General features: G+C 54.1%; 1 protein-coding gene across 1 annotated transcript in view; it reads left to right on the plus strand.

Annotated features, from left to right (window-relative positions):
- The window catches only part of ASTN2 (astrotactin 2), a 338,016-nt gene extending 327,351 nt beyond the window's left edge, over positions 1 to 10,665 (plus strand). Inside the window, 3 exon segments of the mRNA XM_050714656.1 lie at positions 1,387 to 1,487; positions 2,649 to 2,832; positions 9,731 to 10,665. Coding sequence (XP_050570613.1) covers positions 1,387 to 1,487; positions 2,649 to 2,832; positions 9,731 to 9,968 — 523 coding nt within the window. The 3' untranslated portion in view covers positions 9,969 to 10,665.
- Positions 10,666 to 15,485: the final 4,820 nt, after the last annotated feature.

The raw sequence follows: 15,485 nt of genomic DNA on the forward strand, positions 1-15,485 counted from the left end.
CCCTGAATTCCCATTCCCCTATTGCTCTGCTGCTGTCCCTTAATTATAGAGGGAGAGAACAGCCTGTGTGTGGTACTTGTGAAGTCGCACAGTGCGGACATCCTTCCTGAGATGCTCCCACTCTGAGCTCCGTTCCTTGTAAATTATGGAAAATGATGTCATGCCAGAGAATTAAATAGCATCTCCTTGGGCGAGCTCAGCGTGTGCGTCTCCTGCCCGCCCCGGCTTTGTGAAAATGGGAGTTGTCCCTACACACAAGTGGGTTCCTTGGCAGTCTGCTGGCGTCCTTTCAGTCAGCGGGTATTGTTAAGGAGCTGATGCTAATTGCTCCGAGAGAGCATGTCCTGCGCTGGGAATCGCTGCAGCAGAAATGTCAGCCCTTATCAGCTGCATGTGGGGCACGCAGGGTGGCTGTCCCGGGGAGGAAGGGAAGGGGAAGAATTGCTCCTGTCCCAGCTAAGGGTGCTGAGGAGTTAGGACCATTCCTTATGTAAACATGCCTCGGGGGTCTCAATCCCATTTAAGCTTCAGCTGCTTTTATGATGCTCTGCACTCACTGCTCACAGTTTTCCCTTGGAGTAAGAGTGGGGCTGTGTTCTTTCTTGGGACCTGGGTACCCCACCACCAGGCATCTCTGTGGGGTTCTTGCCAGCCCCTGCACTTTGTCAAAGCCAGCTTGAGTTCCCATGCCCTGGCTCGGAGTGAATAGACACAAACCGATGACTTTTGGGAAAGTGGACAGAAGATCATTGCTCCTGCTGCGAAGAAGCATTCTCATGTTGGAGCCTTAATATTCTGACCAGGGCTCTGAGCTCAGCATCCCAGGACGTCCCATGCAGCCACAGCCTGTTTATTCAATGCTCCATCCAGCACAAAAGCCGTATTTTACTGTCAGATGCTCTCCATTAGCTTCAAGTGTGAAATTATCATTCCCACCCTTTTACCAGCCCCACCCTGGTGAGGAAATGAGGGAGAAAACAACCTCAAGGGCCGTTCGCAGGATGTGTACGAGCTGTCACTTGTCAGCACGGAGCCTACTTAGGGCAGGAATTACTGCCCTGCTGCGAGGAGGTGTGAGCACCGCAGCACTGCCGGGTGCTCCTGGATGCGTGGCTGAGCACCCCGGAGAGGTTTGCATCCTTCCCTGGGCACATGGCAGCAGCGTGCAGCCCCGGCTCGGACCTGTCCCCACGGCCCTGGCTTCTCCCTTTGGGTGCTCTCCAGTTCTGAGCCTGCGACCTTCTCACATCTCCTTGAGATGCCAGGAGTGACTGATGGGAGCCTGGACCACATTTTTCCCTTCTCTCCTCAAGGGCAGTTCCCATAACAAGCCGGTGGTGTTGGGCTGAGGGATAAAGACATGTATTTTTCCTTCCTGCCTTTCAGATTCACCCTCTACGCGGTGGACACGCGGGGGAGACACTCAGAGCTGAGCACGGTCACCCTGAGGACAGCCTGCCCGCTGGTGGATGACAGCAAGGCAGAAGGTCAGTGCTCAGGCACCTCATTTTCAAAGACAAAAGACATTTCCTGTTAATTTTGCTTTTCCTGTATTGATTAAGCTCCTGCAACCTCCTGCAGTCCCCTCCCTTGCAGCGCATGAGCTCCATAAATGAGGCTGGGCGTTGGGTTGGGAAGGGATGATAAATCGCAAGCGTCTTGTAGTGAAGTCCCAGTTGGAGTTGGTGGCTCTGTGGTCCTGTGCAGCACAGTGCCACTGTGTCTGTCCCCTCACATGGCCATGGGAGCTGTTAACATACCTCCCCTGGAAAGGGCAATCGCATCCTGCAAAAGCACGAGGGACAGCCCTGGCTGGGACAGGGGCACAGCCACCTCTGGGTGCTCAAAGGCTGTCAGTGGTGGCTGGTTTGGTTCCGAATTGGAAATGTCGACCACTTGCACAGTTGCATTTCCCAATTTTGAAACCAATCCCATTTGTTCTCCCCAGAGGGTTTTGCTGCTTTGAAATTTTAAAAGATTGATCTACATGAAAGGCACGTTACCTGTTTCCTTTCTTGCTTTCTATTTTGTAAAGCACACAAAAGGAAGTTTTGATTAATACTTTGCTTAGTGTTATTGATGAGCATTTCCAGAAAAATGAGCAAACGGGAGACTAAAGAAAATGAATGAAATTGGTTTCTGTGCATTTTCCATGTCCAAAAAGAGATCCTTTTCTACAGCAGAAAGTGCACCCTCTTGTTTAATAAATCGAGCTGCTCTAGGAGGTACCCATGACGATGATGCATGGCACTTCTGGCTGAAACACCATATCGTTAGCAACAGCGTCGTGTTCTTCCTACCCTACACATCACAGCTGTGCATTTGCTCTTGTTTGGGTGAACAGGGGAAGAGCTTGTGTGCCCTAACAGGGAGGATAAGGCTGCCTCTGCCTGTGCTGGCAGCCCTCGTCCTCTCCTTCTCTCATTCCCTCATGGAGTTTTGCTGGAGTGTTTGGGGCTGCCCCATGCATGTGGGGCACCCGCCGCAGTCCCTGAGGCATTGCGAGATGCTCTCCAGGTTGCCAAATGGGGCTGCAGACAGCCCCCAGGGGACTTGCAGCCATCCCAGGCACCATCTCCTCTTGCCAAGGGCCCCGCTCGTCCCTCTCCTCTCTCTTCATTAAATCCTGTCCCCTTGGTTCCTTCCAGAGATAGCTGACAAGATCTACAACCTCTACAACGGCTACACCAGTGGGAAGGAGCAGCAGACGGCCTATAATACGCTGATGGAGGTCTCCGCTTCCATGCTCTTCCGAGTCCAGCACCACTACAACTCCCACTACGAGAAGTTCGGGGACTTCGTGTGGCGCAGCGAGGATGAGCTGGGGCCCAGGTACTATCCTTGCTCCACATCCTTCCTGGCCCCACTGATTCCCATGCCCCTCCTGGCCTTCCCCTATGGCTGAGGGACGTCCCCTGGTGGTGTTCACCCAAGAGGGGTGCTGACCAAGCTGTCCTGCCATCTCCTGAGGCTGCCAGGTCCCGTTTGGTCTTTGGATGAATGGTTCTGGGGCACCGAGAAGCTGAGCAGTAAACCAGCCTGAGCTGGGCACTGCCACAGGGAGGGAGCTGAGTGTGCTGGGAACACTGTGGGGGGACCGGGGGTGTAAATCAGGCCTAGGACAGAGTGAGGGAGCTGTGTGTAAACCAGGACTTGGATTTTCGGAGCAACAGTAGGTGAGACCGTGACTCCCCTCGGGTTCAGAGGTGCGCAGGTTAATTGCAGGGTGCGTGGCTGGAAAGGGTGATGGAAGGGATGAAGCCAAAATACAGCAGGTACGGGTGTGTTACGGGTGCTGCGTACAGGCAGGAGGTAGCCAGAGCTGCTGTCGGAAGGCAGCAACAGCCCACGGAGGTATCTGAGGAACACAGGACAAGTCCATCCTTACGTTGTAGTGTTTGTGCATAGGAAATAGCCAGGCAATGAGAAGCAGCAGAATCCCTCCTGGGTATTCTTTGGTGGAGCCTGTCTGTGTCAGGGAACACGATGTGACCTCCGGGTCTGTCCCCAGAGCGGGACGGATTCTGCACCCAGGACAGACCCGTTTTGTCATCCCTTTTTGTACTGGCTCCCTGCACACCTGGACAATATTCTGCATGGACAGTAGAGAGGAGGACTGCTCCCCCCTGGTATGGCTTTGAGCACCTTCCACCTCCTCCTGTGGTTGGGGATGTGTGGGGAAACGTCAGTGTCCAGCTGCAGGGGGTGTTCATCTGTGAAAAGGGTTCTGAGCCCCTGGACGAAGAGCTGAGGTGCTGGCAAATAGGTTATTACTTTTGTCTGTAGATGTAGCATTTGGTATCATCAGAGGGGGTCAACGATTGAGCAATCTGTATGTGGTAAACTTGGCTCTACTAAATGATATGTTTTGTGGACATTTCCTTCTGCTTATTTCTCTGTCTGACCTGACATACCTTTATCCTCCCCGTGGAATATAGTTGCTGTACAAACTGTAAATATTTCCAAGATCCCCTTTTCCACCTCCCCTCTCTCCCCAAACAAGAATTCAGCTCATTGACGTTGGCAGTAGAAAGGTCCTCCTAAATTTCCATCCTGTGGTGCCACTGACACCATGCAAGGATGCAAGCACACAGTGCTTCATGTTACCTACGTACAGCCCTGTGTTAGACACAGCCCCTTGGGAAACACCCAGCAATAAATGTTTGGAAGTAGCCATATCCCTCTGGACTTCCTGAGATCTCTAACAGGATTCGGATAGCCTTGACCTGCCTTGAAGCATTTGTAGACACTGTTCTTCCAGCACCCTCACTAGCACGCTGCTCCCTGACAAACTGACACAGAGAAAGGCGGAGGAGTGGGGTCTGGCAGTCCACAAATACCTGGAAAAGATTTTCCTTTTCTTCCCTCCACTCCTGTTTGTCAGACACGAGTGAGGATCTGTCCATAACACCAGGATGACAGCACTCTACCGCAGTTTCCCTCCATCCTGGACATAAATCTAAGCTGGCCTGGGGCTTGCCCTCTGACAGAGATGACCTTGGTCGTAATTTCTTCAGTAGCTCATTAGCGCCTGACATGGAGCCACTCTTCGTTCCCTCTACCTTCCTTCTTCTTTGATGACACTGCAGACTTGCTTGTCCTTTCCAGCTGTTCCTCTCTCTGTACCCCCCTGGGGACCATCAGCCGCTTCTTACACAGCCCTGTCACTTGAAATCCCGCACGCTTACTGCAGGATATCGGCTACCCCGATACCTGCATGGAGCCATGAGGTGTGCAAGGTGACACTTAAATGACCCATATTGCTCCACCCTATACCGGGCTACATCTGGAGCCAGCAGTCAGTCCGGCTGCTGTCCATCTTCCTCGCGGAGCCAGGCGATCTCTGAGCAGAGCCCGTGTGCCCCTGTCCTGTACTTGAGCACTGTGTGCCTTGCAGCCAAGGGGAAGCGTCCACAAACGGTGCCAGGCTCTCACCAAGAGCGACGCTGTCGTCCAGCCCAGCTTCTCAGGGAGCTTGGACAGAAACGAAGGCACTGACGTAGCAGGAGGCGAGTGAAGATTTGCCAAGGGAGGCCATCTCGTAACACGATTTTAATTGACGGGCTGTTCTCCTTCCCAGGGGGACATTCATTTTCGTACCTTGAAATGTTTATCAGATGAGCCTCGGATTCACAGTAAATGTGCGCTCATAAAACTGAGCGACAAGAGGGAAGTTGATTGCCTCCGTGTAATAAATACATCACACTGGAGTCCTCGTGAGCCCAGTTTCCATGAAAGCCACAGGTTACTGCAAACAGCTGCTTGCTAGAAGACACACTGACAGCCAGATGTCCCAACCAGACGGTTTACATTAAGGAGACATTAAAAACTTAGCTCATAGGTGGCCCTAAACCAGGACTTTCTGTGGTCAGCAGCATCTTGGCACCTGGCTTGCTTCATCCTGCTCGTCTCCTTGAGCAACAACAACCCCTTTCCTGCTCCCCCCATTCCTCATGCAGACACCAAGTGAATCTCACAGTGTTAATTTGTTCCAACAAACCAGAGGAATCTGTCTAAACCAGTGAAGGTTTAATGCTACTGTGCATTCAGACCTCTGGATCTGTGCAGCAGGAGCGCTTCCTGACACAGCAACAGGGAGATTTCTCTATTATTTTCTCATATTGTGCTTTGTGACGCTTCTCGTGACCGCTGCAAACAGAGCCTGGCTTTTAGGAGGAGGCAGGAGAAATAATTAGGCTAAAATCCTCCTTCTATGCCTCTACTTGTGGCTACCAGGGACAACGGGGTCGGGATGTGGCACCGGGGCTCACAGCCTCACCTTGCCCTGAGCAAGTCACCCAGGCAGGCAGCCGGGACGGCCGCGGGAGGTGAAGTGCATCTCCAGAGCAGCTGCCTTCTGGTACCGAGGGGAATGCAATGTACCGATGGGAGGCTGTGATAAGAGGCCATCGAGTCCCGGACTCATTATCCTCCTAGATGAGGATCTGACAGACCCGGGTCAGTTCTCAGTAGAGTGGAAAAATCTGAATTTATGACAAAATCGCCCCACATGGGAACACAGCGGATGGGCAGCCACCCTCTCCTGCAGTGTCCTGGGAAGCTCGTCCTCCCCTCCAGCCCAGGTGTCGCTGCCCCTCTGCTTTGTCACGCCGGTCCCTTCTCCTTCGGCACCTTCCTTCTGGGCGAGCTAGGGCAGGGTTTTGCTGGCTCTGGCTGTGTTCTCATCCCACACCAGCCACTGAGGTGAGTACTTGCTGTCCCCTGTGCCACTGGGGGCAGGGGACAGGGACGTCCCTCCCCTGCAGGAGCACCCTGGGGCTGGGCATGTCCTTCCCTAGCTGGGGCTGGCAACCAGGCACCCGGTGCCCAGCCCCACCTGCAGGCACTGCCAGGCCCCCAGTTCATGCAGGAGGAAAGTGGGAAGTGCCCTGCAGCAGACACCCGTCCCCCTCCCCACCCCTCGCCTCGCACCGGAGAGGGAAGCAGCCGCGTGGAGCCGTCACTGTTCTTAATCCCCCTCTCCATCATTTATGACTTCGGCTGTGACCTCCTAAATCCATCACTTAAGCGGAGAGCAGAATCAGTCCCCGGCTGGCGCCGACTTAAAACGACTGCCCCTGCAGTGGGGCAGGAAGGAAGGCACCCCCGGGGGGCACCCCAAATTGGGGCCGCTTTGTGGGGTGACACAAGGGGGCTGCTCCGTCCCTTTGAGGGCCGAGCACTCGGGGGCTGGCCATGGGAATGACCCCCCCCACCCCACTCCCCTGCTGTCCTCTCCTGATTCCTGCCCTTTAATAAGGCAATAAATTATAGTTTCTGGCAGGGATGAGGTTGGTCAGCATTTAGGAAGATTTCATTTCCAGTATTTGAAAAGGTGGTCGTTCTGACCCGACAGCCCTCCGCAGGGAGCACTTGGGTAATACCCAGGGCTTGATTTATGGTGTTAAATTGGCAGCCCAAGAGCTGCTCCTGTAATTTATTACCCAGCCTTCACCAGAAAGCTTCTCTCTCTTTCTCACCCCTCCCCTCACCCGCTCTGTCTCTCTTTCTCCTTATTTTTTTTAAGAGGGAACAGCTGACAGCCAAAAGCTAAATCTAACATTTACACATGACTTCATTACCCCACTAAAATAAATGACTCAGTCTCAAGGCAGTGAAACCCATCAAATCTGGGGCTTTGGGACCGGAAACCTAAAGCGAGGGGCCTGATCCTCACCACCCCATCATCACCCCGTGGGCTTCTCCTGGACCACGGTGCTGTGTGTGCTCAGCATCCTTCCAGGGGCAGCCCATCGTATGCGGCATCCCACCGGTCCCTTCCTGGGGCTGTAGATACAGCAGGTGTGTGGAGACCACCTCCAGAAGGAGCCTCCAGCAACGAGATATCAACAGGTCTGGTTGGTTTGGTCCCTGGGCTTCTTGCTGCTCCGCATGTTTGCCAGGACAAGAGAGCAGTATGTGTATCAGGAGAAGGCAACACGGTCAGTCTTAGCAAAATCCATGGTGTGGTGGAGCGAGCAGTGAAGATGGGAAGGGAAGACCAAGGGAGATGATCAGGTTATGCAGGAGGGAAGTGAGAGATGGAGTAAGAGAACTGTGGAGGGGAGGAAACAGGCAAAGTTGTGGGAAGGGAGGAGAGGTAGAGAAGAGCTTGGCCAGCAGATGTGTGTGTGCTGGGGTGCCCACGCCACACCCGGATTTGGGGCCAAGGTATGGTTACCACCACTGGTATATGGCTGCTCGTGGCCACTTGTTGCTGCTAGTGGTGAGCTGGACCAGGAACCAGTTACGGGAAAACCCCATGAAGTTGTTTAATTGGCCTTCAGACGGGCAACTTCCCCATGTCAGTGTGGGGTCATCCCCCCGGACACCTGCACAGCACAGACAAACGGGCAAAACAAGCAGGGGAAGGGGCTGTGCCCCCTTTGGGCACTAGAGGTGACCCAGAAATAGGGTGACCGTAGAGCTGTGGCCCTAGAGAGCTGATAGTTACCCTTAGAGCAGGAGGGAGGCCTGGCTAGATGCTCTCCTCCCAAGCACTGCCAGCTCACATAAATGTCCATCCTATGGGATGCCCGTGGGCTCTGTGTTTGGCCAACCTCCCCTGAAAGAAAGGGAGAATCAGAGCCGACATTAAATGGTTTGTCAGCATTAGGATGGGTAAGCACTGGAGTAATTGCCTGGGGAAGCAAACTCTTCTCCACCTTTGGCTTACAAACAGGTTAGACGTCAGGGCAGCGAGGAGATGGCATGGGTGATCCCGTTTGATCCCTTCCACCCCCGTGGCTGTGATTTGCTGAGGTTTGTTGGCCTCACCATGGTGCCACTCACAGCAGACTGGTTCACTGCTGAGCTGAGCTGTAATTGGTGTCTGTGCTGAAAGCACCCAACGCCATCATGGAATCTGGTGAATTCCCAGTGGTGGGCATCCAGCAGCGAAGGACCCGTTGTGGTCAGTGTGTGAGGTCCTGAAGTGCAGCAGGAGCACCAGGTGATGCAGAAGTTCAGGTGGCCACTGCAGAGTACCATGAGTAGAGGTGTGCTACATGGGCACAGCTCTGCATACACATCATTATGTATGTGTGTATGTAGGTAATGAGGCTCAAATTGCCTCATCTGGCTCATCTTTATACACGAAACCAACACACGTCCCAGCTTCAAAATTAGCACTGCCCAAGAAGGACCAACACCCCCCCACTCTTTGCTCCCCCTGCAGAGACGTCCACAAGCCCATTGCCATCAGGGAGGAGCGGGGTCATTCTCCACGTGCAGTGCTGGAGGAGCACCAGTTTCCTACAACCTTTTGGCCAGCCTCCCTGCCCCAGTGGGAGAGATCTGCAGCCGGTGGGTGACACCGATGTGCCCTCTTGCCCTGTCTGCCTTCGCTGCGCCCACGGCACGCGGGTGATGGGTGGCCACCCCTTGCCCGCATCCCACAGATGATGCTCCCGGTGCCGCCTCCTCGCCGGGAGCTCACAGCCCGGGCTGCAACAGCACACAGCTTTCATAATCAAATAATCCCCGTGTTTATGCCTCGCTGACTGACAGCACTGCCCCCGACATATCATTATCGGGAATTTACATTCCTTCAGGAACTGCGAAATCCCCTAACCCCAAATCCAGAGCTTTCCTGTGGCACCAGAGGGAGAGGAAATAATCTGTGATCTTGAGACTTTCAGACCACTGAAGTAAACCCTCTTCCCCTCCCTTTGTTTGATTTAGCACTTTGCAGACTCCCACAAGGGGATTCTTGGTTTCTTACGGGTTTATTTTGTTTTGTCTTAATGTGTTGTGCTTTTTCTCCTCACTCTTCTAGTGTCAGTCCTTCTGGGCCATTTGCCTCCTGGAGACTTGGGAAAAGGGAGCAGGGAGGGCTGTGCTCACGGGCTGGCAGCAGCGAGGTGCCGTGGGTCTCCCCGGTGTGCCGGCTTGCACGGGGGCTGGCACGTGTGCCGGGGCCTGCCAGGAGCACGCGGTGGCAGCAGTGACAACCTGGCAGTGGCAGGCGGTGTCCCCAGGGCACAGGAGCTGCTCGGCTGGCTCAGCCCTGAGGTCCCCCCCAGCCCCATGCCCTGTGTAGTAGTGGCTGTACTGTGACCTTATGGGGAAAAGAGAGCTGCCCTACACCTAAAACAGGCAAGATGATGCTCAGGCAATGGGGCTCATCCGTTCGTGTCACGAGGCAGAGCCAAGGGTGGAAGCCAGGGGAGCTGGCTCCCCTCTGCGTTGCACGCCCTGCTAGCTCTCAGCCTCTGCTTGTCCCTTGCAGGAAGGCGCACCTGATCCTGAGGAGGCTGGAGAAGGTGAGCGGTCACTGCTCAACTCTGCTGCGCAGCGCCTACATCCAGAGCCGCACCGAGACCATGCCCTACCTGTTCTGCCGCAGCGAGGAGGTGCGGCCGCCCGGCGTGGTGTGGTACAGCATCCTGAAGGACACCAAAGTGACGTGTGAGGAGAAGATGGTCTCCATGCTGCGCAACACCTACGGGGAGTCCAAGGGGCGGTGAAGGAAGGTGTGGGCCTGAGCTGTGGGAGGCAAAGGGGTGCCGAGGAGTTGAGGACTTGTGATGGCTTGAGCGGCTGCTGGGGTTTGGGGATGGGTGGTGGTCGGAGGGGTGGAAGGGGACAGCGAGGCCAAACAGGACTTTCTCACACCAACTGCAGAGAAACACGAAATCAGCAAGTTGGACTTTAATTTCCTTTCCTTTTTTTTTTTTTTTTTTAATTTTCAAGAGGAAAAAAAAAAAAGAAGCACCTGATTTGTCTCAGCATAAAAGTCTCTCCTTTTTAATCTTTTCTTACTGAATTTCCTGGACTACATGCTCCAAAACCCTGGGAGGAGGAGATGTACCCGCTAGAGTTAGAGCGAGAGGCTGCAGAGGGGAGCTGCTGGGTGGGGGGAGAGCCCTGCGTGCCCTGCGTGCCCTGCGTGCCCTGCGTGTCCTGCCTGTCCTGCCTGTCCTGCCGGGCAGGAGCCATGGCATGAGGGACCTCCGTGTCACAGCAGCCAGGGCCACCGGGAGCACCCTGGCTGCAGGATGCTGCGAACGCCGTGCCTGGAGGCGGGTGCCAGGCAGGTGCAAGGACGCTGCAGGCACGCTGGGTGTTTTTTACCACCCCGAGGTGGCAGAAGGGCTCCATGCCTTTGTTCGCAAGGCTCCTGGCAGCTTGTTCTGTGCATTAAAGGTTCATATTAAGTCCATCTTCACTGCCTCCTTGGTGTTTCTTCCCGATGTTGTCTCGCTGCCGCCTGGGTGTTCGGTGGGGTTTCACCTGGGAGGAGGGGACGTCCCCGGTGGATGTCCCCGAGTCGTGGCTGGAGACCAGCGCTGACCCCGAGAGCAGACACGGGTAGAGGAGGGGAAAGTGCAGCCTCTTAGCGTAGGGTCCTCGCCCTGCCCAACACCCATCCCAGCCACCGGCCCCGCTGGGAGCTGCAGACGTGTGGGAAAGCCCAAGAAGGAAGCCAGGGGCTAAAAAGACATGGAGAATCTGGTTTCTTTTACTGTCAGATGTGGGTTAGGCTGGCCCGGGATCTGTGTGGGTAATGGATTTCTCAGTCTGGTAGCCAAACCGAAAAGTGCGGGAGGGTGAGAGGAAAAAAAACAAAAATCAGAGCTGCCCGGAGCTATTGCTTTTTCTTTTTAAAGCAAAACAACAAACCTGGAGGGGGGCTGGAGGAGGAAAGGGGAACATTGAGGGCTGAATGAATCAGTTTAGTCAATGCAAAGCAAATAGTTTTGTTTATTTTTTTTCAGGTTATTTAACCCTTTAAAGTAAAAACAAACAAGCAAGAGGTGACTTTCAAAATGAAAATGTTTTGAAACCAAACAAAGGTGCAGGATTTGATGTGGAGGAAATTCAGCCAGAGGCTTTTTTCTTCTTGAGCTGAACATATCTGCCTGATCTGGACACACAAATAATTCTGATGGTGTCTCCTCAATTGCTCTTGTTTTTTTGTTTGTTTGTTTTTCCCCCCTCTTTTTTCCTTTGGTTCTGTCTCTTCCCTTGGCTTGAACCATGTTAATGTTGCAGGTTGGGAAGACCTCCAGTACCTGCTCAGAGTCCTGCTGGAGCTCACAGGAAATGTTGCCTCGACATAGCAGCCTTTGGAGCAAGAGCCAACGCATTTCAGGTTGCTTGAGAGCTCTTTTTTTAAAGCTAAATCCCTTTTCCTTACGGAGAGGGAGAGGCCAGTGCCACTCGGGGGGCTCTGGGCTGTGAGCATTGTGTCACTGAGGGTCTCACACCCCAGCATGAGGACCATGGAGGCACTGCAGGTGTTAACCCCTCTTCCAGCAGCGCTTCCCCAGCCCTGCTCTGCTCCTTTCCCACCCCTTTAACCTTCACAGGCAGCTGGTATCCACAGCCTTTGGGAATGTGTATGTTTGTGGGGATGGAGGGGGTGGCCTCAGCTTGCTGCCGACCAAGGCACGCTTTGCCTTCTCTTGTCCAGCTCAGCACCATCCTGCCCTGAAATACCTCCATGAGCTGAGGTGCTCAGCGTTGGTCTTGTCCAGTGCCAGGTCACAAACCGTGCACCACGGAGGTGTTGTGGCAATATTTGTTCAGCTTTGCTGTTGTGTCAAACAAAACACAGGAAAAAAAGTTTGCTCGGCGATGCTGCAAGCCCCATGCAGCATGGATGCCATGGGGAGGGCTGTGGGTTCCCTGGGGGTGAGAGCCAGTGTTTCCCTACCTGATGGACAAATTGGTGATTTTTCTGTAAGGCCAGTGACAGGAGAAGGGGTATCCTAAATGTGACAGGGCTGATGTGGCTCAAGGGGTGCCTGACCATCATGAGCTGGGAGCTGTGGAAATTGTGAATGGGGAACAGCCAAAACCAGGGTGTCTGGATGCCTTCAGCAGGTTTTCCTCCACCCTGGCACAATCAGCTCCCCACAGTGACACTTCTGCTCCTGAGCTGCACACCCCAGCAAACAGCACAGCAGAGCTGGGCTGGGGAGGAAAAGGACCAAGCCCACCACCCGTGGCCCTTTTGCTGCAGCAGGTCTCACAGTCAGTGATGGGAAGGAGACATTCAAGTCCGGCAGTTTCTGCTGGTTTCTGCTGGGAGCCAAAGACGAGCAGCACAAGGAAGGGCTGGCTTCGCGCTGCGGCTGCGTGCACTGCAGAGAACAGGGGCTTTTTTCCTGCTGCTTACCTTGGAAGGCTGGGAAGCGCTTCCCTTTGCCCCCCTGCTGAGACTGGCTGCTGTGCACGGCTGTGTGGATGTGCAGACGGCAGGTGGCTGAGCCTGGACTGCCGGGCAGGCAGGCTGTGCCATGTGTCAGCTATTAACCTGTCGAGCACGCACCTAGCACACGGATCAAAGCCAGCAGAAGAGCCACTGGCCAATGATGCTACCCGGCGCAGCGTACCCAAGCCAAACAAAACCGAGGAATTCGTCGAGGTTAGACATCCTCCGGCTCGCAGCTGAAAGGAAGGTTCTGTATTTTCTCCCTGGAAACTTTGGGGAATGTAACCCTCAGGCTTTCAAGATAAACAGTTGTAGTCACAGCCTAGCAATGCTGGCACATGGGCCCGTGGGCCGCAGCGTGCGTGCCCGCACGAGTGTGTGCACACACGGCCATTCCCCAACTGCTTTTGCCTTAGAGAAAAGGGAGCTTTGCTCCAAAGCGCCTCGCTCTGAGCACCCCCGCCCCGGGAGCTGCTTCCTCTCAGGCCCCCGTGCCCTGACTTTGCTACTCTTCTCGTGCTGCTGTCTGGGCTGTTGGCGGCTGCCCCGGCTGGGGAGAGCACCGAGGTGTAGAGGCAACATTAAAAATGAGCAGGGAGAGGGGCAAAAAGACCCAATTGTCCAGGCTGAAGAGCTAAACTACCCAATTTTTTTTTGAAAGTCTGAATTTTTTAACCTGTTGACATGAAGCAGGGCAATGTCTCCTGGCTGCAGTCACCAGCTTTAGGATGAGGGCAGGTCATAAAAACCTCCAAACCTCCTCCGTGTATATCTGCAGCGGGTGCCTGCAGGTACCCGCATTGGCAGCAGGGCTGTGCTGCCCTGCCCACATCGCCCCTGCACCTCTTTGCCCCCGAGCACCGCATAAACGCCATTGGAGCAGCATTGGGGGGGGTGGGGGGGGGTGGGGGTGGCGGTTCCTGCAGAAGCAGAGAAAGCAGCACCATGGTTCTGGCCACACTCTTCTAACATTGCTCTGCACCAGCCCATAGCCATCCCAGTGGGCACCTCCTTACGGGCACCCCAGACCTGTCACTGGTTTGGCTGCTCTTTGCTGGTGCCAACGGCGGCCCCCCGCTCCCCCGCCCCCCAGGGCTGCCTCCTCCCGCAGCACAGCGCGGCCGGGAACAATCCCCATTGTTCCCCATGGCCATTGTCATTCCCCGGCTGCCATCCCCGGCCGGGCTGCAGCTGGCACGGTGCACAGAGGGGCTGATTGTTTGGGTTGCTGTGCCGCTGATGACACACTGCTTTGGGACAGCTTCTTCCCACGGCAAAAGGCCTCTGAAGTCAAGTGCTGCATTTGCTCCTTTATTTATTTGTTTGGTTTCTGTTTTTCCTCTTCTTTTTTAATTGCTTCATTGGCTGAGGCATACACTCCCGAGGCTGGGGAAGAGGCCAAGGGCATGCCGGAGGCTGTGTAGTGCGGGCTGCCCAGGTCCCTTCCAGGGGGTGCCTGGGACAGACAAAGCCTTGTGGTGCCGCTCGTGCTTGCAAATGGCCGTACCCAGTGATGTGACAGGTGCCTCAGTGGCCTGCAGGCGCACATCTTGTCGGGGGGAGATGCAAACTGCACTTTGTAGCTGCTGGGCCAGAGGCAGGATTCACTCTCCAAAGGCTCAGCATCACAGATGTGAACCAGTCTGTGTGCTGAATGATGCAAAGGGGAAGGTTTCTGTTTTGTTTTTTGTTTTATTTTCAATCACACTTGGCCTTAGTTCATCCCTGTGATAAAGGGGAGCAGCCACCAGCTTAGAAGAAAGGCTCTTACCCCTCTTAAAAAATATCTGAGAGGAGCAATTCACACACAGTTAAGCTGCAGGTAATGTCTTAGGTGTGGGGGTCTGGTGGCCAGAGGCCACCAACCACCACTGGTTCCAACCACCACTGTTGGAACCAGTCCTTCAGTCAGCTTAAGTTAAAATGATCAAACAGTTGTGAATAAATTTTTATCTAAAAAAAAAAATACTGACATTGTGAATGCTCTTTTTGAGCACTGATAATCCTATCCTACTGTTAAAGTCACCTGAAAGAGCCTCAAGACCTTTAAGACTACTTTGACAGTACTACTGCTTTTCACGTACTCAAAACCCACAAGCCCCTAGCCTTTGACTGCATTTTGTCAGTGAACTTAGACCAGCTGGTGACTTGAATGACACAGGACTCAGCCTGGCTCACTTCACCTCCTGGGTTTGGGTTTTAGGAACCAAAAGCCTGAGGCTTTGTGATGAACAGCCTAGGAAAAGGTGGTTCTGGAGCATGCAGCGGCTGCTCCGTGTGTGTTCGTGTGCACATGCATGAGCAGGAGAGCAGATGGGTGCATGTCTGGACATCCATTTGGTCTTCAGGTGCCCTCGTTACATGGAAGGATGTTTCTCTTGTACACTTGTGAGCAGTTTTCTTTACATGCTAGTCTGTATAGAGGGTTTTTGTAAGCTTCTACATCTTTTTGTCCAAATTGCTCAAAGTTGCTAACAGCTGCATTTTCCCATTACCACAATTACCAATGCCATACTTATTTGCGAAGCTGTGGCTTTCAGCTGGGAGAGGACTTTGACGTATGAATCCAGAGCAATTTCCCTGGCTTTCATATATAATTAATGCAGTCAGCTCCTTTTGATTTAATGCAGCCAACAGGAACCGCATCTGGTGTCACAAGTGCCTAGCAGCCACTCCAGCGAGTGGGGCCCTCGGAGGGCAGTGTCGGAGTGGCTGGGCGGCACGGCCTGGGGGGTTTTGGGGTGTTTTGAGCCTCCCTGGGCTGGTCACCACACAGCAGGTTGGCTGGCATTATTGCTGCAGGGGCTAAAGTAATGAAACTGCC

The sequence above is a fragment of the Cygnus atratus genome, chromosome 19 (genome assembly GCF_013377495.2).
Source record: "Cygnus atratus isolate AKBS03 ecotype Queensland, Australia chromosome 19, CAtr_DNAZoo_HiC_assembly, whole genome shotgun sequence".
In the NCBI taxonomy this organism is placed as follows: domain Eukaryota; kingdom Metazoa; phylum Chordata; class Aves; order Anseriformes; family Anatidae; genus Cygnus; species Cygnus atratus.